The sequence below is a fragment of the Sapajus apella genome, unplaced genomic scaffold (assembly GCF_009761245.1).
Source record: "Sapajus apella isolate SASKATOON/1434 unplaced genomic scaffold, GSC_monkey_1.0 scaffold15, whole genome shotgun sequence".
NCBI lineage: Eukaryota > Metazoa > Chordata > Mammalia > Primates > Cebidae > Sapajus > Sapajus apella.
The window spans coordinates 32,326,955-32,347,913 of NW_022436955.1; the positions used below are offsets into that span (position 1 = coordinate 32,326,955).

Below are 20,959 nucleotides of genomic sequence, written 5' to 3' on the forward strand. Positions count from 1 at the left end.
TCTCGTGGGCATACCCTGCATATGTTGGCTCCTCCTTCATGGTCTCTGGCTCCTGTTCAGTGAGGGTGTAACACACTGAGAATGGTCACATGGGTGGTGTTGGGACTGAACGGAGTTGCAGGATACCAGCAGGTGTGAGAGTTGCTGCTTCGGAGAATGGTGGCACCATTTCCAAGTCCACCGTTTCCACGTGTGGTGCTTTGTCATGGCACACGTGGGAAATAACTACACCCGACTTTTTCACTCCCAGGAAACCTATGTTTTTCTTCCCAAGACAGACACTGTGTGCTCACAACACCCTGTTGCTGCCTTTCCTGAGTGGTGTGTGTGCAGGAATCCACACTGCAGCCACATTGCAGGAAGCGGGTGCCACGGCCATGGAAGTCAGCACAGTCAGCGAAATTCCACTGGGGGCTGGAACTGACACAGCCATATGGTGTCATGTATGCACCAGTCATGTGTGGACGTGTCACGTGTGGACCTGTCGTGTGTGGCTCTGTCACATGTGGACCTGTGGTGTGTGGACCTGTCACGTGTGGATCGGTCATGTAGGCCCGTCATGTGTGGACCTATAGTGTGTGGACCAGTCATGTGTGGACCTGTCATGTGTGGACCTGTTACGTGTGGACCTGTCATGTCTGGACCTGTCACAGGTGGACCTGTTGTGTGTGGATCAGTCATGTGTGGGCCTGTCACGTGGATCTGTCATGTGTGGACTTGTCATGTGTGGACCTGTTACATGTGGACAGTAGTGTGTGGACCTGTCATGTCAAGGACCAGTCAAAGATACACCAGTCGTGTGTAGACCAGTCATGTATGGACCTGCCACGTGTGGACCTGTCACCCAGAGGGTGACCTGTCATGTGTGGACCTGTCACTTGTGGACCTGTGACATCTGGACCTGTCATGTGTGGACCTGTCATGTGTGGACCAGGCTGCAGGTGGAATGCCTCAGCCAATTCTATTCCTGGGCAGGGCAGGGGACACTTCTGCATTTTCTGAGCCCCATGTCCCTGCAGAGCTGCTGGGTGAGCATCACAGACCCAGGCCAGCCCCTCCTCCCAGGCAGGCGGCTGGAGGTGCAGGGGAGGATGTCACAACCAGCCCTAGAGGCCTCATTTCTGCTGCCAGGCACCTGCCCTCACGATGTCCAGCCCAGGGCACTGAGTGCACAAATGCACCTCATGTCAGTGCCGAGAAGGCATGACCAGTGCCTGCTGAACAAAGAAGCTCTGTGAGTGTCCTGATCCCGGGACAGAGAAGGTACAGCCCCTCCTGAAGGCTGGCACCTGCCCCCAGCCTCTCCTGGTTACCCCACAGCAAGGTGAGCCCAGAGGGTGAGCAACGAAGCCAAGGTGGTCAGGAAGGGAGGCTCCAAGGACATGAAGGTCTGAAAAAGAAAAAGGAACATATAGACATCCCCGCTTAGCCAGGGTTTTCTCTCTCTCTCTCTCCCTCCCTCCCTCCCTCTCCCTCTCACTCTCTCTCTCCCTTTCTCTCTCTCCCTGCCCCCCTCCCCCTCTCTCTCTCCCTCCCCCTCTCTCCCTCCCTCCCCCCCCCTCTCTTTTTGAACTGGGGTCTTGCTGTGTTGCCCAGGCTGGAGTACCGTGGCACAGTCTTGGCTCACTGCAACCTCCACCTCCCACGTTGAAGTGATTCTCCTGCCTCAGCCTCCTGAGTAGCTGAGACTACAGGCATGCACCACAACACCCAGCCAATTTTTTTCTTATTTTTAGTACAGAGTTTCACCATGTTGGTCAGACGCGTTTTGAACTTCTGACCTCAGGTGATTCCCCACCTCCACAGCGCTGGGATGACCGTCATGAGCCACTGTGCCTGGCCCAGGGCTTCCCTTTCCACAGTGTCAGCCATGGTCAACAGAGCTCCAGAAACATTGAATGGAAAATTCTAAACCTAAATGATTCATAAGTTTTAAATTGTGCATGGCTTGATGAACTCTGACACCTCCCGGGGTGGGTTACTCCATCTGTCAGGGGATCCACGCTGTGGGCGCCCCGCACCCAGCAGTCCTTCAGGAGCGGCCTGTGCTGCCAGACCAAAACCACGCAGGGTACGCGGGGCTCAGGCGCCCGGGGTCTGGGAACGTACCCCACGGACGTGAGGCGGCTGTATGCTTTTTCTCCTCCTTAGTGTCATCTTACGTTATTTTTGTGTCATTTTAATTTTTATGTTCTGTTTATTTCTGTTATGTTTTATGCTATTTTTATGTTTTATGTTATTTTTAAAAAGCTGTCCAGTTTTATTTCCAGGGCTTCAAGTCACTGCGCCTGATGGGCTTCGTCCCCCTCGGCGGCTTCCAGCCCGGGCACCTGGGCCTGTGGAAAGGCAGCCTGCGCTGGGGGTGGCTCCTGCCGGACCCGTGGGCGCTGCACCCTGAGAACGCGCCGATGGCTTCAGGGCCTGCCCACCTGTGGTCCTGCCCCCATTTTCATCTTCATTCTCATCCCATGCATCCCTATTTTTGGAGGGGCAGAGTGGATGAATGAATCCACCTTACTCCCCAAACTCCCCCAAATCTGGACTCCTCCCGGCCCTAAACTCCAGCTCCTAAAATGCTCCCACTGTACCTAGACAGGCGGCAAGCTTCCCGTGCCCCTCCTCCAGCCCGCTGCGGAGACAGAGGTGATGCTGGCACAGTGAGACCTGTGCAAGCCCCAGGATACCCGGGAAGAGGAACGGGGCCCAGTGCAGAGGGGCTGCTGTCACTTCCTCCCGCTGGTGGGCCGTCTGCTGGAATACAGCGCAACTCCACGGGAACTCCACGTGTTTGCCGTATCAGGCCAGGCCTTCCTTGGCTCACGTGGGGCCTCATCGTGTCCCAGCGTTTTCTCCCTCGGGAGCTGTGGCAGCTCAGACGTGGGCCTCTTGCCTCTGGGTTTCTCAGAAACTCAGGGCTCCTCCCACTGGCAGCAGCAGCCGGCTCACTCTCTGTGGGCAAAATGGAGGCTTGGAGCCCCTGGGAACCGTGCGGCCAACAGGACCTTGGCGCATGCACCGCCAGACGACACTCTGTCTGCCCCACTTTGGCACAAGTCATGGGAAGAGGCCCCTGCTCTGATGGGGTGGTGTCTCAGGCCGGGCACTGAGCGGGGAGAGGACCCTGTGGGGCTCCGGGCTGCTGGAGAGGGTGGAAGGAGGAGGGAGGGCCTGAGGAGGAGCGTGGCGGGAGGAGGGAGGATCTGGAAAGGTTTCTGGGCTCCAGGAAATGCGTCCCCACCGCAGATCGCAGAAGGCGGCAGCCAGGCCTCCCCGGCAGCTTTGCAGAGCTGGCAGCTGCCCCCGCTGTTCCACAGGTGGAAGCCAGACCCTGGGAGCCAACCTGTGCCAAGCCAGCATCAGCTGCCGGGACACGTGTGTGGCACTTGGACAGCTCCGCCCAGCGAGGCCTGTGTGTCTCTTCCTTGTGGGGAAGACACGTCATGTCAGGGTCTGGGGTCACCGCAGGCCTGTGCCCGGTGTTCCGTCCTTCTGGGCTGGCCCCCATCATGCCCATGTTCAGTGTGTGGCCCCAACAGTCAGCCTTGTTGATGTCGCCTTCCAGGAGGGAGGTCGGCCTCGGCGCCCGTGGCCCAGGCTCTGGGTGTGTGTGCGAAGGTCAGGCCCTCCAGAGGCTCCGGCAGACAGGCCTGGCCCAGAACTCTCCAAAACCAGGTGGGGCAAACGCTTCCAGGTCAAATACCAAAATTCCTGTCCCCAGGACAGGGGCCTTAGGCAGTAAAGGCAGGGGCAGGGGTGGAAAGGAGTGCAAAGACATACGTGAACACCTGTGACCTGCACAGACACGCTCACGCACATGTACACGCACACACACCCGTGACCTGCAGACACGGCCACGCACATGTACACGCACACACAAACACCCGTGACCTGCACAGACACGCCCACGCACATGTACACGTACACACAAACACCCGTGACCTGCACAGACACGCCCACACACATGTACACGCACAAACACCCGTGACCTGCACAGACACACCCACGCACATGAACACGCACACACAAACACCCGTGACCTGCACAGACACGCCCACGCACATGTACACGCACACACAAACACCCGTGACCTGCACAGACACGCACCACACACGTACACACACATGAACACCCATGACCTGCACAGAATGCACCATGCACATGTATAGGCACATGCAAACACCCATGACCTGCCAAGCACATGTACACACCAACACCCGTGACCTGCACAGACACGTGCCATACACATGTACACACACACCTGTGACCTGCACAGACAAATGCCACACACATGTACACACAAACACCTGTGACCTGCAGAGACCCACCACACACATGTACACATGTACGCATACCTGTGACCTGCACAGACACACACCACACCCATGTACATGCACACACATGTCAGGGAGCACAGCTGGGGCCAGGCAAGCATTCTGGGCATTTGGGGGACTTGCGGTTTATGTGTATTTGTTTTTTTCATGTCTTCTTTACAGTGAGTCTATTACTTGTAATAATTTAAAGAAAGTTTCAAAATGAAATTGCCCAAAATAAGGACAGTGGCGGAGCAGGTGGGAGGGTGGCCTCCTGCGCAGGGACGACTGCTCCGGATAGAGCCTCCTGGAGCTGAGGGAAAACGAAGCCACAGGGAGCTGCTCTGGGCTTTGGGGGATCAGCAGCTGTTTTCTGGTCCCATGGGGCACAGACATAGTCAGAGTGGCCACACGAACAAGGCACGGATGTGGTCAGTGGGGCCTTGGGGGTGGAGCATGGACTTGGTCAGTGGAAGTGGGCCTTGGGGGTGAGGAGTGGGTGTGGTCAGTGGACGTGGGCCTTGGGGGTGAGGCGTGGACGTGGTCAGTGGATATGGGCCATGAGGGTGAGCTGTGGGTGTGGTCATGTGCCACACGCGTGAAGTGTGGACATGGTCAGGGGGGCCTTGGGGGTGAGCTGTGGGTGTGGTCAGTGGAGCCGCATGGTGAGGCGTGGACATGGTCAGTGCTCAGGGACCTTGGCATGAGCTCCTGGAGCTAGGCGGCTTCAGTGGGACCCCACTTATTTTCACAGCTGGAGCCTGGACACTGAAAGGCGTGCTCCCTGCCCAAGACTTTGAGTGGCTGGATGGGCAGAGCCTGGTCTCCAGAGGGTACACGCTGCCCTCCTGCTGGCCCCTCGCTCTCTCTGCCCACTGCTGACCTTTCTTTTCTTACGTCTCCTCCACTGGGAGGCTCTAAGCAGTGGGGACCTGCTTCTGCTCAGCCCGTCTGCTACCACTCATGGGTCCTGTGGCTGCCCATCAGTCTCTCGCCCACCCCCATCTGCCAGGCCAGCTCCTCGGTCAGAGCCATCATCCTGGCTCTGCACAGCCCCACCAGCGCCCGATGCCCTCTGCCTCCAGGTCGGCATCTTCATGAGCCACGTCCTTGTCTCCAGCTCTGCTCTACAACCTGCAGTGGCTCCCTGTGGCCCAGAGCCACTGTTCTCATGGGGCCACAGGGCCCTCTCACAGATGTGGAAGTCATTCGGCTCACAGTGGGAGCTCCAAAACAAGGGAGCTCACGGAGATGGAGAGGAGAATGATGGTGGCCAGAGGCCGGGAAGGGGAGTGGGGGTGGGGGTGCTTGGCTGCACAGACCGCAGTGGAACCTGTGGAATATGTGGGTCCCACGCAGCAGCGTCTCTGCCTACGGCTCTTCTAGTGTGAGTCAGCCTCTGCCGTATCTGGTCCTGCCAGAACCCGTGAGCTGATACGCCAGTGACAACGTCCGAGGGTCAGGAGACTCCTGTTTATCCATACCTCCGGCAGCCCCTGCGTGCCTACCACGGGCCAGGTAACCCACAAAAATCAGAATGGCCTTGCCACGTGGTGCCACTCCTTCCAAGCTAGCTCCCTGCCCCAGCCTCCCACAGCTGACTGAGAACCCTCTGGAGGCTCCCGAGCTCCCTCAGTCTAGATTCTAGACCGCTTGACCCAGCACCTCCTGGTTTGAACCCTTCACCCGCACAGCTGACCACCCATTGCACGTTCGGGCCCCAGCTCCTGCAGAGCACATGCCGCCCTCAGCAAGCCTCACTGCAGCGAGCTGCGACTGCGCCACTGCACCCCAGGCCTTGCAGCCGCCACACCTTTGTCCACGCTGCCTTGTCTCTGAGCACACTGCTCCTCCCGTCACCCCAGGTCCAAATCCTGGTTCTCCTTCAAGAGCCAACTCAAATGTGGCTTTTCCCACAAAGCGTTCCTGAGCCCACCTGGCTGAACTGAGATCATCCTGAACTCTTCCCACTTTGCCATACAGACGTTTTATGATAGCGATGATGACTATTTATTGAGAGCAGCCTGGCTAACATGGTGAAACCCCATTTCTACTAAAAATACAAAAATTAGCTGGGTGTGGTGGCAGACACCTGTAATCCCAGCTACCCGGGAGGCCGAGGCAGGAGAATCGCTTGAACCTGGAAGGTGAAGTTTGCAGTGAGCTGAGATCGCGCCACTGCACTCCACCCAGAGTGACAGAGCGAGACTCCGTCTCAAGCATAAATAAATAAATATTTACTGAACGTTTTCTCCAGTCCGGGCACTGTCCTGGGAATGTTAGCTGAAACACCTTATTTAATTCTTTTTGAGATAGGGTCTCACTCTGTCACCCAGGCTGGAGTGCAGTGGTGCAAACACAGCTCACCGCAGCCTCCACCCCCACCAGGCTCAAGTGATCCTCCCACCTCAGCCTCCTGAGTCGCTGGGACTACAGGCTCACACCATCTTGCCTGGCTAATTTTTTTGTGCTTTTTGTAGAGATGGGATCTCATGATGTTGGCCAGGCTGGTCTCAAACTCCTGGGCTCAAGTGATCTGCCCACCTTAGCCTCTGAAGTGCTGGGATCACAGGCATGCACCATCACGCCCAGCCGGTATTTCATTTTTGTAACATCCATTGGCTCTGGCCCTCTCATCTTCAGGAGAGGAACCGAGGCTCAGAGAGATTGGTTTCCTGGTATCACACAGCTACTAACCGGCTGAGACCTTGTATTCGTTCTCTATTGCTGTCTTCAAATCACCCCGAAACTTAGTGGCTTAGAACAATGAAGATTTGTTATCTTACGGCTTCTCTAAGTCTGGATTCCAGAGCGGCTATGCTGGTGGCTGTGGCTCAGGGTCCCCCACAGTGCTGTGGGCTGCAGCCTCACTTGAGTGACCTCCCTGAGTGTGTGATACAAGTGGCAGCAAGGAGGAAGCTGAGCTGCCCACCCCAGTCACACACAGCCATCCCCTCGGCCTCCTGTTGCTGACACAGGGCCACCCCATTCACTGTGGGACACACCAGGAGGCAGGGTCCTCCGGGGTCATCCTGCAGGCCAGCAGCCGCAGGCACGGTCAGCCTAGACTTGCCTGGCCCCATCGCGGGGCCTTGGTCCTCCTCCTCAAGTGGCCACCGATGAGCAAATCCCACCTAGGTGCTTCCAGTGGGATCCCGTCCTACTGTCACCGCCACTGAGGGTTAGCCCCACGCCAGAGCCTGCAGGGGAAGGACCATGAGAAGCACCTTTGTGAGCAAACATAGTCAGCCAGATCTGTGCTTTGCTTTAATCAACTGAAAAGGCGTGACCCAGATGCCACCAGCAGTTCACGCTCATTAAGCCGGAGGTGTGAATGGGACCCAGGAGAGGGGTCGTGATTCCCCCCTGGCCTCTGCCACTTTCCAGGGGTATCCAGCTGGGAGGATTCCTCGGGGAAAGGCTGGGGAGGATGGGCACCTCAGGCAGGCTGAGTGATGCCCACATTGTCAGCAGGGAGGCGTGGCCAGCTCCTGGAACCCGCGCCTCTTCAGGGGCTGCAGCGGCTGCAGACACTGTCTGCTCACCAGAGAAACACGCGTTCCCTGAGCATCTGCTCGGAGGCCTCTGCTTGAGGAGCTGGCGCTGGAGATGCTAGAATGAAGACGGGAAAGAGTAGCAGTTACTGTCCACCCACAGCTCAGTGCCTGGCTCCCGACTCCCCCCACACCCCGAGGTGGGAGTGCTTACTACCCACTCATGCTTGCAGGGGAGGGCATCCGGGAGGAGGCGCACAGACAGCGCTGTGCTGGAAGCAGGAGCGGGCTGAGCCTCGGGGCCAGGACACACAGCATCTCACCCATTTGGGGGTGACCCACTCAAGACCCCTCCCCAGGGCACCTCTCCTCTGAGGGTCAGATCCCAAGCTCACAGAACAGGCAAGAGGGGCCTCAGAGCGCCCCCAGAGCAGCGAGTGCTTGCTTTCCCGGGACACAGGCCTCCCTAGCTCAGCGCCCTTTCACGTGGGGTCCAGCTTCCCACCAAGCCAAGGCCAGGAGGCCCCAGCCCCTGGAGCACACAGGCTGCGTGGGCCGTCCACAGGCTGCGTGGGCCATCCACAGGCTGTGGGAAGCCAGGCAGGCGCTCTCTTCGGAGGCAGCTGCACCCCCTCCACGCCGTCCTGCAGACCTTCTTTCCGTAGAGTTGGGGATCCCAGTGACAGAGAATGTCGTGTTCTGATGTGTGAATTTCAGGTTCTCGTTCAACATCAGACCGCCACGCACAGTCCCCACGCTGCCGTTTGGTGTCACCGTTGACGGCTGCAGAAGCTCTCGAGGTTCGGCCTCTCCTAAGGCACTAGGCCTGCAGCAGGGTGCCCGGGCTGTTTGCTGACTCGGGGCTGCCGTAAACATCCTCCAGGATCCGGCCTTTGCAGTTCACTCGTTCTTTAGGAAGCTGTGTGTCTGGTGTTGTGTGGAAAAGTTTGGTTCTCAGCAGAGGGAGGTGTCGTTTGTTCATGGAGTCTCACGGTGACGCAAAGAGGGGGGAGGGGGCGGGGGGACGGATACCAAATTCTGGGTTCAAATCCCAGCTCGGCCACTTTCTAGGTATGCAGGCATGGACATGGGACATGACTTCTCAGTTTCCTTGTTTGTAAAACGGCACAGTGATCCTTTGCGCCGCAGTCCCTCGGCTCACTGCCCTCCATGCCCAGCTCTAGGGCACCGCACAGAGGGGCCCTGGCACCGGCGTCTGAAGACCTGGCTGTCCGCCTGCTGGAAGGTGACTTCCAGGAATCCTCTTGGTTTGTTTAAGAAACAGGGCAAGAATCCAACTGAGAGGAGCCGAGTTCACGTGGTCACCTAAGTGTTTCCTTTCCTCTTCCCCCTTTAAAAACTATTCCATAGTGTGGTTTAACTTGTGTTCTCATCTGTACTATATCCACACAGTTTAAAGAACTACCCTCCCCTTCCTGCTCACCAGAGGTGCACCTTCATTCCGAATCCTGGTGTTTACCCCATGGGGATCCCTGGAGGTCTGCGTGGCCTCCTGCCAGGCCCGCCCAGGCCACACCCCACACCTTCCACCCACGTCCCTCCCATAGTCCACGGTAAACTCAGTTCGATCAGTGGCACATCTGCGTGCTGATGGCTACACTACAGATGCTGATGTTCTAGCACTTTGTAAATGTTACGGGAAACTGAGCCTCCTAGAGAAGCATGATCACGTGGCCCTCGCTGGCAAACTTTCTCCTGTGTTCCCAGCATTTGGTCTCTGCCTTATTTTTTCTTGATTAGTTTTTAAGTATTTGCCATCTATCCCTAACTCTGCTTTCACCTTTCAGGTCTCCTCTCAACATGGTAAACACACGGGACTCTCTGTCCGCTCTCTTCCTGGGCGTGGCCTGCCCCTGCCTGCCAGGCCAGGATTCCCGGAGTGGCAGGAAAGAAGGCTGGGGGGGAAGAGGGCGGGACTCATGGGCCGGGTGGCCACAGCCAGGGCTTCGGCAGGGCCCCCGGTGGGTTCTGAGCAGGATCCGACTCAGCTTTGATGGGGCGGCACCAGCCACTGTGTTGGGCCTCTTAGGAATCCAGGTGAGAACAAGGCCCTCCTGGTCTGGGTGGTCACAGCAGAGCTGGGGGTACTGTCAGCTTCTGTGAGACTTTGCAGAAGTCAGTAGGACTGGAGCTGGGGTGGGAGGAGCAGGGAGCCATCGACTGACCCCAGGATGGAGGGTGAGGTGTGAAGTGGGAGGGGGTGCTGCCGCGGGACAGACCTGAGCTTCTGTGGGGCCACACTGGGGTCTGATGTCTCTGGGGTGTTCCGCTGAGATGCCAGGTGGGGCTCTGGGCCATCCCTGTCCCTGAGTTCTGAACTGTGTCCACGTGGTCGCCTCGGTCGGTGCGGCCACTTTCGTTCCCAGTGCTGGGTGCTCTGTGGCCCCCCGTTCCGCTAACGTCGCAAGTTTACCCACAGCTGCTTCCCTCGGTTCCCTCTGCTCGCCTGCTTGAAGCCACCACGTTTTGCACACTGGACGCCTGCCCCAGCCTGCTGACGTTTTCATCTTTCCTGTTTTTCATCTCTTGGTTTTTCTGTTCTTTTTCTGGGAGACGTCCTTTAGCCCTTCCCTTAGGGTTTTTACCCAGGCTGTTGTATTCTGATCCTCCTAGCACCCCTTTGTGTTACTGGGATGCTCTTTCTCGGGGCATCTGGTCCTGGACTCATGGGAGCTGTCGCGTCCCTTGTTACCCTTGAGGGTGTTAACGGGGTCGTTTGGAGGCTCTTCCCTCTGCACAGCCTGGCTGCCTGCGGCTGTTCTGCTTGTTGTTTTAGACTACAGCTCTCCAGCTAGAGGCTGTCCTCCAGCGTCTGGTCATTCCTGACTGCTCCTGCTGCCCACCTGCTGCTAGGATGCTGGCGGAGCCAAGGCACGATGGGACCCCTGCCTACTGGAGGACTGGTCATTTCTCGGAGACTGCACGCTCCCCTGATGGCCACCTTTACAGAGCCATGGCCAAGGACTGCAGGAGCTGTCACCCTGACCATGTCCTGTCTCCAGGTGTGACCCCCACTGAGTTCTTCAACTTCCCAGGAAACCAGAAGTGGCTGTGGGGACAGAAATTTGCTCACACACGTCCTGGGGCCGGAGGTGGCATAATCCCGATGTTAGACGCCCTCCGCACTCTTCTTCCCGTCCCTTCCCCTCATGAGTCCCCGCACTGGAAACACCATGCAGCCTGCCGAGCCCTGGAAGGAGATGGAACTCTGACCCCAGCTCGAGCCTGTCCCAGTGGCAGAGGCCTGGACTCTCCTTTTCTGTGTAATACCTAGCAGGGTGGCAAGCAGGGCACTAGAAGTTTGGGTTTTCCCCTCATGCTCTTATAAACGTCCCCAGATCCAGCTCCATCCTACCAGGAAAACCAGCCTCAGGCTCCTGAAGTGCCCTTTCCCGAGCTTCCCAAGGACACAGCTGCTGCCTAACAATCATCAGCAGAAAGGAAGATGGGCCTGGAAAATAACACACTAACAACAGAACACGCGCAAGACTCTGCTGATATTTATTTATTTAAAGACAGTCTCCCTCTGTCCCCCAGGCTGGAGTGCAATGGTGCAACCTCGCTCACTGCAACCTCCACCTCCTGGGTTCAAGTGATTTTCCTGCCTCAGCCTCCTGAGTAGCTGGAATCATAGGCACCCACCACCGTGCCAGGCTAATTTTTGTGTTTTTAGGGGAGACAGGGCTTTGCCATGTTGGACAGGCTGGTCTCGAATCCTGACCTCAGTGATGTGCTTGCCTCAGCCTCCCACAGTGTTGGGATTACAGGTGTGAGCCACTGCGCCCCGCAGGTTCTGCAGATAATTTGTACTACTGTTCGCCAGTACATGTCTTTGTGTTATTTGTATTTATTTTAGGGGGAAAAAACCCTACATTTCAGCCAACTGGACTTTGTGTCTGGCTTTAAATGTTTTCCGCCACTGTCCACCCAACAAACAGTCTAGCTTCATATCTGTATCCTGGTTCCCAAGTTCCTTCCAGAAGAGATTCTCAGACGGGGTCCGTTTGTTGTTGTTGTTTTTGAGACGGAGTCTTGCTCTGTCACCCAGGCTGGAGTGCAGTGGCACGATCTCAGCTCACTGCCACCTCTGCCTCCCGGGTTCAAGCGATTCTCCTGCTTCAGCCTCCTGAGTAGCTGGGATTACAGGCGCCCGCCACCGCCTGGCAATTTTTCCTTTTTTTTTTGGTATTTTTAGTAGAGACGGCGTTTCACCACGTTGGTCAGGCTGGTCTCGAACCCCTGACCTCGTGATCCGCCCGCCTGGGCCTCCCACAGTGCTGGATCACAGGCGTGAGCCGCCGCGCCCGAACGCCGTCCTTTAAACCCACGGAGGAGAAACAGGCCTTGGCGCGCCTGGAGTCGCCACTGCGGAGGCCGGGGCGGGAGAATCGCTTGAACCCGGGGGCGGAGGCTGCAGCGAGCCCAGGCGGCGCCATTGCGCCCGGTCGGGCGGCACAGCGAGGCTCCGCCGGAGCCCCCGCCCGGCCCCAAGGCCCAGGCAGCCCCTTCCGGGAGGACAGGGCGAGGCCCAGCAAGCCGCGTTCGGAGCGGCCCCGCGCGCCGTTCTGATCGGGGCAGCCCCTGGGTAGCGCCCGGAGACCAAGACGCCTGCCTCGGCCACGGCTCGCGAGACGCCCGCGGCCCCGACCCAGCCGCGGCGGGACAGGCGGGACCGGAGGGGGAACGCGCGCGCCCGGAACCCGCCACCGCGGCGCCGAGCCGGGGGGGACGCGCTTGGGCAACGGACGCGCCGCGCCGGGGAAGCCGTTGGGCGCCGGAAGCGGTTCCGGTCCGACCCTGGCGCGCGCGCGGCGGCGGAGAGGAAGCGCTCGGGCGAGGCGGACCCCGCGCCCCGGCCGCGCGGCCGTGTCGTAGGTGCGGGCGGCAGGGCCCACGGGGCCGCGGCGGGCCGGCGGGGCGCAGAGCTCTCGGGGGCGGTTCCGGGCCCGTCCCCGGCCGCCGCTGGGCTGGCGCCGTGGCGCAGCCGCTTCCCGGCGATCCGCCTGGAGCCGGGCGTCGGGCTTCCGGGGCCGCCGAGCCGCGGGCGCCCCGTGGGGAGCGGGGGCGGGGGGCGGGGAGAAGCTGTGCGGCCGGCGGGGCCCGTGTTCAGGCGTCCTCGGACGAGTCGTGGCGGGCCGGGTCCAGAGAGATTCACTTCCGCTTCTTGGGCCCGCGGAAGTCGCCCTCGCGGTCCTCCCGCCCCCGCGGTCGCTGCGTGCGCCTGGCCGCGCGTGGGGTGCGGGTTCAGGGCGGGCCCGGCGCCTGAGCGGACGGCGGCCACGCGCGCGGGACGTTGAGAAGGCGCAGCCGCCGCCGCTCCCCGCGGAGAGGGAGGGCTTCGGAAGGGCGAGGCCCGCTGCGGCCGGGAGGTGACGAGGCAGGCTGGGCGCAGCGGCTCGTGCCGGGAGTCCCAGCGCTTTGGGCGGGAGAGGCCGGAGGATCACTTGCGGTCAGGAGTTCAAGACCAGCCTGGGCAGCACAGGGAGAGCCGTGTCTCTCCAAAAAAATGCAAACATTAGCCGGGCGTGGTGGCGTACACCTGCAGTTCCAGCTACTCAGGAGGCCGAGGCGGCAGGAGCGCTTGAGCCCAGGAACCCGAGGCTGCCATGCTCCGTGACAGCACCATTGCTGGGCGGCAGAGCAAGACACTGTCTCAATAAAAAAATGAAATTGAAAAATAAGAGGTGTCATTTGAACTAGGTTTGGAAGAATGATTAGGAATTTGCCGAGAAGGGAACGAGTTTAGAGATGGGAACACAAATTGTGTTTGGGGCGTCGTGTTGCTTTCTCAGCCTGGGAGAGGTTCACATGCTGGACCCAGGAGCACAGGTGTCGCTGGCGGTGGAGCATGGGCACCCCGGAGCCTTATAGCAAAGGAGTGACCTGATCGTAGCGTGACGCATGGCCCCGGCTAGTGCTCCGTCTGCATGTGTTGGGGACATAAGATGAGGCTTCCCTTGCTCTGGCCCCTTTGGCTGTGAACCTTCTCAAGGCAGGCAGAAACAGCGAATGAAACTGTGTGTTTGGGATAGATGTAAGCGCCAGCTTTCCAGATGGCATTTTTAAAACAGTGTTTTTCTTCCTAAAATGTATATGGGTTTCAAGTATGTTTTTCCTTGTTGGTTTTCTTGATTTGAGTGCACTGCTCATGAATGCAATGTGAATGTCTGTTACTTAAAAGTGTGATTTTGAAAACAGCCCCTCAAACCCGGTGTCATGCTGAAACGCACCCCGCCCTGCCGGCCCAGCACAACCTCTTCTGCCCTACAGCCCCGTCAGGGCAGCAGACAGGAGGAAGTGCTGGCGTCCACTTCAAACACAAGGCCTGGAAGGGGCGGGTGGGTCAGGTGTGGGTGTGAACAGGTCAGGTGCCAGTTTACTCATTTTGAAACAGCCCCTTCATTTGAATGCCAGTGTCGTTCTGATCAAGGGATTTTTGTTGTGAGGCTGTGTGGGGAGCACGCCCAGCAGGGCGGCCCTTTGTCTTCTGCCTGGCCTGGCCTGTGCCAGAGCGTTTGTTTATTCTCACGTGACCCTGTGAGGCAGGTCTAGTGACTGTCCCATCTTATTGGTGGGAAGCAAAGGCAAGACCAGTGAGAAAACTGGGGCAAAGGGAGCGGCCATTCAAGTCGAAGTCTGTGGCAACTCAGCTCTGCTGCAACCCGGCGCCCTGCTCTGAGCTCTGCTGCGACCCGGCGCCCTGCTCTGAGCTCTGCTGCGACCCGGCGCCCTGCTCTGAGCTCTGCTGCGACCCGGCGCCCGGCTCTGAGCTCTGCTGCGACCCGGCGCCCGGCTCTGAGCTCTGGACCGGGAGGTGTTCAGGAAGACCATGCATGGCCATCTGCCCTGAGCAGAGTCTGTGTGCTTATTCAAAGCAGGGCTCTGACCTGATAACCTTGAGGATTCAACCTCTGTGCTCAAAAGAATCGTGGTTGAGTGCTCCATGGTCTCAAGCCTGAGGACCTTCAAAGCTGGTTTGATGGGGCTGTTTCCATCTCTCACATGCTTGGTGGGAGAATAAATCAGCACCTCTTTGGAGGGGACTTTGTCAGTGTTTCTCAAAATTAAAGATGACCCAGCAATGTCACTTCTCAGCATCTGTGCCCTAGACACCCTGAGTGAGCGCAGCTGTGGGTGCCAGGACTCCCATGCCCCCAGCAGACGCTGGCTCGGCGGCCCCTTCTCACCCTCCATGGGAAGCCTCCCCCCAATCCCCTCCATCCCTCCTGCCTATGGCCTCTCCTCACAGCACGTGGGCTCTGTGGGAGCTGGGGCCATCTCACACAGGGCCACTCACATCTGTCACCTCCCAGGGGAGGGTGGCTAGAGTGCCCACCACGTGCAGGGCTCTGGACTCTACCCAGGAGAGCAGCAGTTTCTGCTTGGCCTGCACTTTGAGTTTGCCCAGCCAGGCTGCGCACGCCAGCATCACCGGCTCCACCAAGCTCTGGGTTTTGTGGGGAATCCAGTCTTACTCTTCCACGGCCTTGCCCTGCAGGGTGACCCAGGAATTTGTAGAAATGCCAAAAGGGGGCAGTGCCCTGGTAGTGTGTACTGTGTGTGCTCACTGTGTGTACAGCGTGAGCCTGAACTCGCTTTGTGAGAACTCGGTTCTTTGTGGTCTGCAGAAACCTCTTCTGAGCAGCAGCTTTGGTTAGACGAAAGCCATCCTCTACCTTTGCTGTGCTGCTGTCATGTTGAGGGACAGTCACAGACGATGACAGGCACCGTCTGTTTCCACCGTGTTGCTGGCTGCCCGAGTGCTGTGCTCCGGAGCACCCCAGAAAGCCCTGTGCCCTGCAGCACGAGCTCCAGACACGCCCTGTGGCTGTCAGCAGCGGGACTCCAACCCAGAAACACCCAGCCCCGCTCGGTTTCCGTGTGGGGATCTTTCATGTTGCTGTGCCCTGCACCTGTAAAGCAGTGCGGAATTGGTTGGAAGTGAGGAGGAAGTGCGGGCTGCTCTGGTTTACGGCCTTCTGAAGCTGGCACAGCCCACGTGCCAATCTCGTGTCTCGTCTCTGGTCAAGCCTCGTTATTTTCATGTCAATATCTGGGTTTCTCTATGGTAGAGTCCAGAGGGGTGGGCGGACCAGCCGTGGCCCTGACTCTAAGCAGCTGTGGAGGGCAGAGCATGGTGCCCATGTCAGGAGGTGATGTGGCCTGTAGGGCTGACCGTTGGGTAGAATTCAGAGAATCCTCGCTCAGGACGTCCAGGCAACCCCCGGAGCTGTGCTGAGGTTCAGGGCCCTGTGGGGCTGCTTTTCCTCCTGCCTTGGTCAGAGGTAGGGGATCTCTCTGCTGGCCGGGACAGGAGGCTTCACTAAGAGCCAGGCTAGCGGAGAAACCAGACACCCCAATCAAACAAGCAAAACCAAGACCAGTAGTTGAGGGTATCAAGCACGAAAGATACTTTGGTTCTGACCGTTTTTATTGTTGTGGAATTTGTTTTGTTAAACGACAAAGCGTTGTGTATGGTTTCAAACTAAGATCAGAAAACAGAACTTTAGTGCAAACCACAAACAGCAACATGGTAACTTTCCCCTAGCAAGTTAATGAAAGAGATGTGCTGGAGAGAGAGCCCGCTGGGCGTGGGAAACAGATCCCGCAGAGGGGGCATGGCTGTGCAGGAAGCGCCTGTTGCAGAGGAGACGGTCGTGGGGGCACTGCTGCCTTTTGTCGGGAGACGAGGCTTGCTGCTTTCCCTTAGAATGTCTTGAGTTTGGAAAGGAACATGTTTCCCTTCCCATGGAGTGTTGAGTGTTACGCCCGTGGGAAGTGTGAGACGCGGGGCCTGGGACCTCCGCTCAGATGCCCACTGGCAGGTGTTCACGCCGGCCTTCCAGGTTCCAGCGCCGGGCGCGGTGGCCGCCCTAGGAGGATGGGCAGTGTCAGTGCCTCCACCTCGCTGTGCCCCTGCCCCTGCTGAAGCAGCTGTGCCCACTGCTCCTGTGAACTGGGAGCTCCCCTGGGCTCCTCTCTCTGGCTCAGGAGCGAGTGACCTTGAACTTGGCCTCCTTTGTTTTCCTGTGTGTGAATAAGTGGTGGCCTTGTTTACTGAACACAGTGTTGAATGCAAAATTCTGAGATGAAACCTAACCTAATATGTGTGTATTAGATGGAAACATCATTGTCAAAATCATGCTGTTCAGAGTCCCCAGGAACCAAGTGGGCGACTGGACAGTGCTTCAGCCCTGGGCCCAGGATGCCGTCAGACCGAGGGCTCCTCAGTGCCCAGTGGGTGCCTCCCCCAGGCCCAGGACGCTGTCAGACCGAGGGCTCCTGAGTGCCCAGTGGGTGCCTCCCCCAGGCCCAGGACGCCGTCAGACCGAGGGCTCCTGAGTGCCCAGTGGGTGCCTCCCCCAGGCCCAGGACGCCGTCAGACTGAGGGCTCCTGAGTGCCGAGTGGGTGCCTCCCCCAGGCCCAGGACGCCGTCAGACCGAGGGCTCCTGAGTGCCCAGTGGGTGCCTCCCCCAGGCCCAGGACACTGTCAGACTGAGGGCCCCTGAGCACCTAGTAGTAGCAGAGCCAGAGGGTGCTTCCCCAGGAAGGGAGGCAGACCAGCCTCTTCTTACTTCAGAGGCTGAGGCAGGGACCGCGGGGGTCCTGAAGGAGATGTGAATTTAGGGGCTGAAACCCGTGGTGAGCGGCTGTTTGCCTCAGCAGGTGGTGTCAGTGCTGGGAAGGACACTGTCAGCTCTGGCTGTAAAGAGCCTGAGAAAGCCGACTCTTGTGCCCTTGCGAGTAGAGCGAAGCGTCAGTCATAAAGTCCAAGGAGGCAGGAGGCTCATGGAAAGTGCCGCCCTGTGGCCTCGCTCTGGGATGCGGGGACTCTGCCCCTGGCCTGTGTTCGTGTCCTGGGTCCGTGTTCCAGGCGGTGTCCTCTGGTGGCGGGATGCCAGCCCCCACGTGCCACAAGCAGTGAGCCCACAGGCAGAGGTGCTATGGCCTGTTCTCGGTCTCTTTTCTCTGAACAAGGAATTCTAGCACAAAGCGGGCCTGCCACGGCCCCTCCCAGGGCACTCTTGCTCCTTGAGGATTTATTTGTTATTTATTCGTTAAGTTTTTGTGGGGAGAGGGAAGAATTGTAGTTGAACCAAAAATGCATTCTCTAGCCCTGTGGACTGCCTGATTTAAAGCTCGGCTTGGCTAGGTGCAGCGGCTCACCCCTGTAATCCCAACGCTTTGGGAGGCTGAGGTGGGTAGATCACCAGAGGTCAGGAGTTGGAGACCAGTCTGGTCAACGTGGCAGACCCCCCCCCGTCTCTACCAACAATGCAAAAATTAGCCGGATGTGGTAGTGCACACCTGTAATCCCAGCTATTCGAGAGGCTGAGGTGGGAGAATCACGTGAACCCAGGAGGCGGAAGTTGCAGTGAGCCCAGATGACACTATTACACTGTAGCCTATGTGACAGAGCAAGGCCCCGTCTCAGACAGACAGACAGACAGACAGACAGAGCGGGTAAGACTCCATCTCAGGAAAGAGAGAGAGAGAGAAAAGAAGGAAAAAAGCATGGCCCTCACCTGCTCACTGCACCCCAGGACTTTGGGTCAGCCTGGGCAACACAGCTGACCTTGTCTCTACCAAAAAAAAAATGCTGAGTGTGGTGTCCCGCGCCTGTGGTTCCAGCTACTCAGGAGGCTGAGGCTGGCGGACTGCTTGAGCCCAGGAAGTCAAGGCTGCAGGGAGCCATGATTGTGCTATTACACTCCAGCCTGGGTGACACACCAAGACCCCGTATCCTAAAAATAAAAGAAACCAGCCTTGGCCACCTCACCACATTTCTACTTTCACACCTGTGTGGGAAGTGCGTGAGAGAAGCCCCGGGGTCTGGGTCTCCCGGCCACACCTGTCGTGGGGAGGGCCCAGGTGAGCTGTTCACACTTCCTCCTCTCACTCGGGGTTTTCCAGGCTCAGGATTCTAAAAACTGTCATTCAGATGTACCTTCAGGTATGAAACTTTATATGCTTCTCCTTGGTTTTACCTAGTTTATTTCATTGTTTAGAATCTTGCGTGATGTGGGTATCCTTAAACTAATGAAGCTAGATAGAAAGCTGAGATGCTGGGCGTGTACGTTCCAGCGGCGTGGGCCTGGGCGTGGGCATTCCAGCGGCGTGGGCCTGGGCAAGAAGGCTGGACGCCGTCCTGTGCGCTGCCTTGTGACAGCAGGTACAGCAGGCGTACCTGGCTGGGGCCTGGGGAGGTGTTTACATCCTGCCTTGGCCAGGTTTAGATGGCCAGTTGGGCACTCACATGCTGTGCCTTGCCTTTCTCCAGGTCGCCCCCAGAAGGCCATCGGGTCGCCTGTCAGGATAATGCCGCGCCCCGTGGAGCTGACCTTCCGGCGCCTGGCCTGTGCCTTGGCCTCGTGCCGTCTGGCTCCTGCAGGACACAGAGGAAGTGGCCTTCTGCACACAGCCCCCGTGGCCCCCTCAGACGGGACTGCCCCGGTGTTCACCCGCGCCCTGGGCTTTGGGGACAGAACCGCCCTGGTTGACCAGCACGGCCACCACACGTACGCAGAACTTTATTCCCGCAGCCTTCGCCTGTCCTGGGAGATCTGCAGGCTCCGCGGGTGTGTTGGCGGGGGCCTCCGCCAGGAGAGGGTGTCCTTCCTGTGTGCTAACGACGCCTCCTACGTTGTGGCCCAGTGGGCCTCGTGGATGAGCGGCGGCGTGGCGGTCCCCCTCTACAGGAAGCACCCTGCGGCCCAGCTGGAGTACATCATCTGCGACTCCCAGAGCTCGGTGGTCCTTGCCGGCCAGGAGTACCTGGAGCTCCTGAGCCCAGTGGTCCAGAAGCTGGGGGTCCCGCTGCTGCCTCTCACACCAGCTGTCTACAGTGGAGCAGCAGAGGAAGTGGCAGAGGGGCCGGTCCCGGAGCAGGAGTGGAGAGACCAGGGCGCCATGATCATCTACACCAGCGGGACCACAGGGAGGCCCAAGGGCGTGCTGAGCACGCACCGCAACCTCAGGGCTGTGGTGAGTGCCACCCTGTGCCACCGTGGCACCCGTCACAGTGCAGTGCTCTGGGTGGACTCCTGGCCAGAAGCTCTTCTTTTCCTTCGCTTTTCTGTAGAGTTATTCATGGTTGTCACCATCCTGCATATCTGTGTAAGGTGCCCAGACACAGCCCGCAGAGTGTGGCCGCCGGCCTCACTGGCTGCGCAGGATGGCTCTGGGAGTGGCCAAGCGCAAAGGCGCAGGCAGGCGCGACACCTTCCGGTGTAGAGGGATTGAGGGGCTGCTACTGACCCCACCCGGACCATGTGCCATGAGGTCAGAGAGACTCCTCGCTGCCTGTGATGCAGAGGGACTTTTCAGAGGTAGCCATGTGCTCAGATGCGTGGTGAGGACCCCACATACACCCATGTCTCACTCATTTCTGTGTCCTGTGGTGGTCTCAGTCACATCTTCACAGAACTCTAGAGCCAAGTCACTTACCTGTCCCTTGTGTTCTGCTTTCTTCCAAAAGTATCTGGGTGTGTCATAGAGTCTGTCATGCAATTGAAGCAATAAAGTAAAAATGAGAGCTCGGAACCACGACAGGGAGGGTAGGAAGTGGACCCTATGGAGTCGTGGCTTGACACAGGCGCCGTGAGCACACAGGTGACGACAGTTCACGAATCGGCAGAGCTCTGTGTGGGCAGTGCTTTGGCTGAGCCAGTGGTTGGCCTGGGAGTCTAGATTCCAGTCTGAACGGCGCTAGGTCTCTGAGTGTCAGGCCTGCGCAGGGGCGGAACTGGGGATGGCGCTGCTGGGTCATGGCTCCATCTGCCTGGTGTTTACAGAGCCACTGCACCACCTTCTAAATTCCCTAAAGCCCCCAGCTGGGTATGGCACTGTCCTCCCTCCCCAGAGTCAGTGAGTGACCCAGCAGATCTGCTCTGGTTTCTTCGTCATCTTGAGAGGCTTAAGAGGGGAGCAGCAAAGAGCCAGCTGGGGGACCCAGAGCTCCTGGCCCTAAGCCCGGGTCTGTGTGCTGCTGCGGGCCACAGCCTCCCCCTTCCTCAGCTGGGGGACCCAGAGCTCCCAGCCCTGAGCCGGGGTCTGTGTGTGCTGCTGCGGGCCACAGCCTCCCCCTTCCTCAGCTGGGGGACCCAGAGCTCCTGTCCCTGAGCCCGGGTCTG

At 58.7% G+C, this 20,959-nt stretch overlaps 1 protein-coding gene and 2 long non-coding RNA genes across 8 annotated transcripts in view; 1 reads left to right on the top strand and 2 right to left on the bottom strand.

Moving 5' to 3' along the window:
* Positions 1 to 7,556: 7,556 nt before the first annotated feature.
* LOC116555776 lies at positions 7,557 to 8,681 on the bottom strand. The gene is made up of 2 exons (XR_004270671.1): positions 8,457 to 8,681; positions 7,557 to 7,922 (listed from the first exon to the last, which is right to left on the bottom strand). It is a non-coding gene; the product is annotated as an uncharacterized LOC116555776 (long non-coding RNA).
* A 529-nt stretch (positions 8,682 to 9,210) lies between these two features.
* On the bottom strand, positions 9,211 to 11,323 carry LOC116555775. The gene is made up of 2 exons (XR_004270670.1): positions 10,045 to 11,323; positions 9,211 to 9,922 (listed from the first exon to the last, which is right to left on the bottom strand). It is a non-coding gene; the product is annotated as an uncharacterized LOC116555775 (long non-coding RNA).
* A 1,270-nt stretch (positions 11,324 to 12,593) lies between these two features.
* ACSF3 (acyl-CoA synthetase family member 3) overlaps positions 12,594 to 20,959 on the top strand; it is a 57,979-nt gene continuing 49,613 nt past the window's right edge. For 3 of the 6 annotated variants that reach the window (XR_004270672.1, XM_032284705.1, XM_032284704.1), the window contains exons 1-2: positions 12,596 to 12,700; positions 19,108 to 19,811. Coding sequence is in view for 4 of the 6 variants with exons in the window: in XM_032284705.1 (XP_032140596.1) it covers positions 19,146 to 19,811 (666 nt within the window). In the remaining 2 variants the exon portion in view is untranslated. Of the gene's footprint in view, positions 12,701 to 19,107; positions 19,812 to 20,959 lie in introns of those variants that run through there. The other 3 variants (XM_032284706.1, XM_032284703.1, XM_032284707.1) reach the window with 3 other exon arrangements.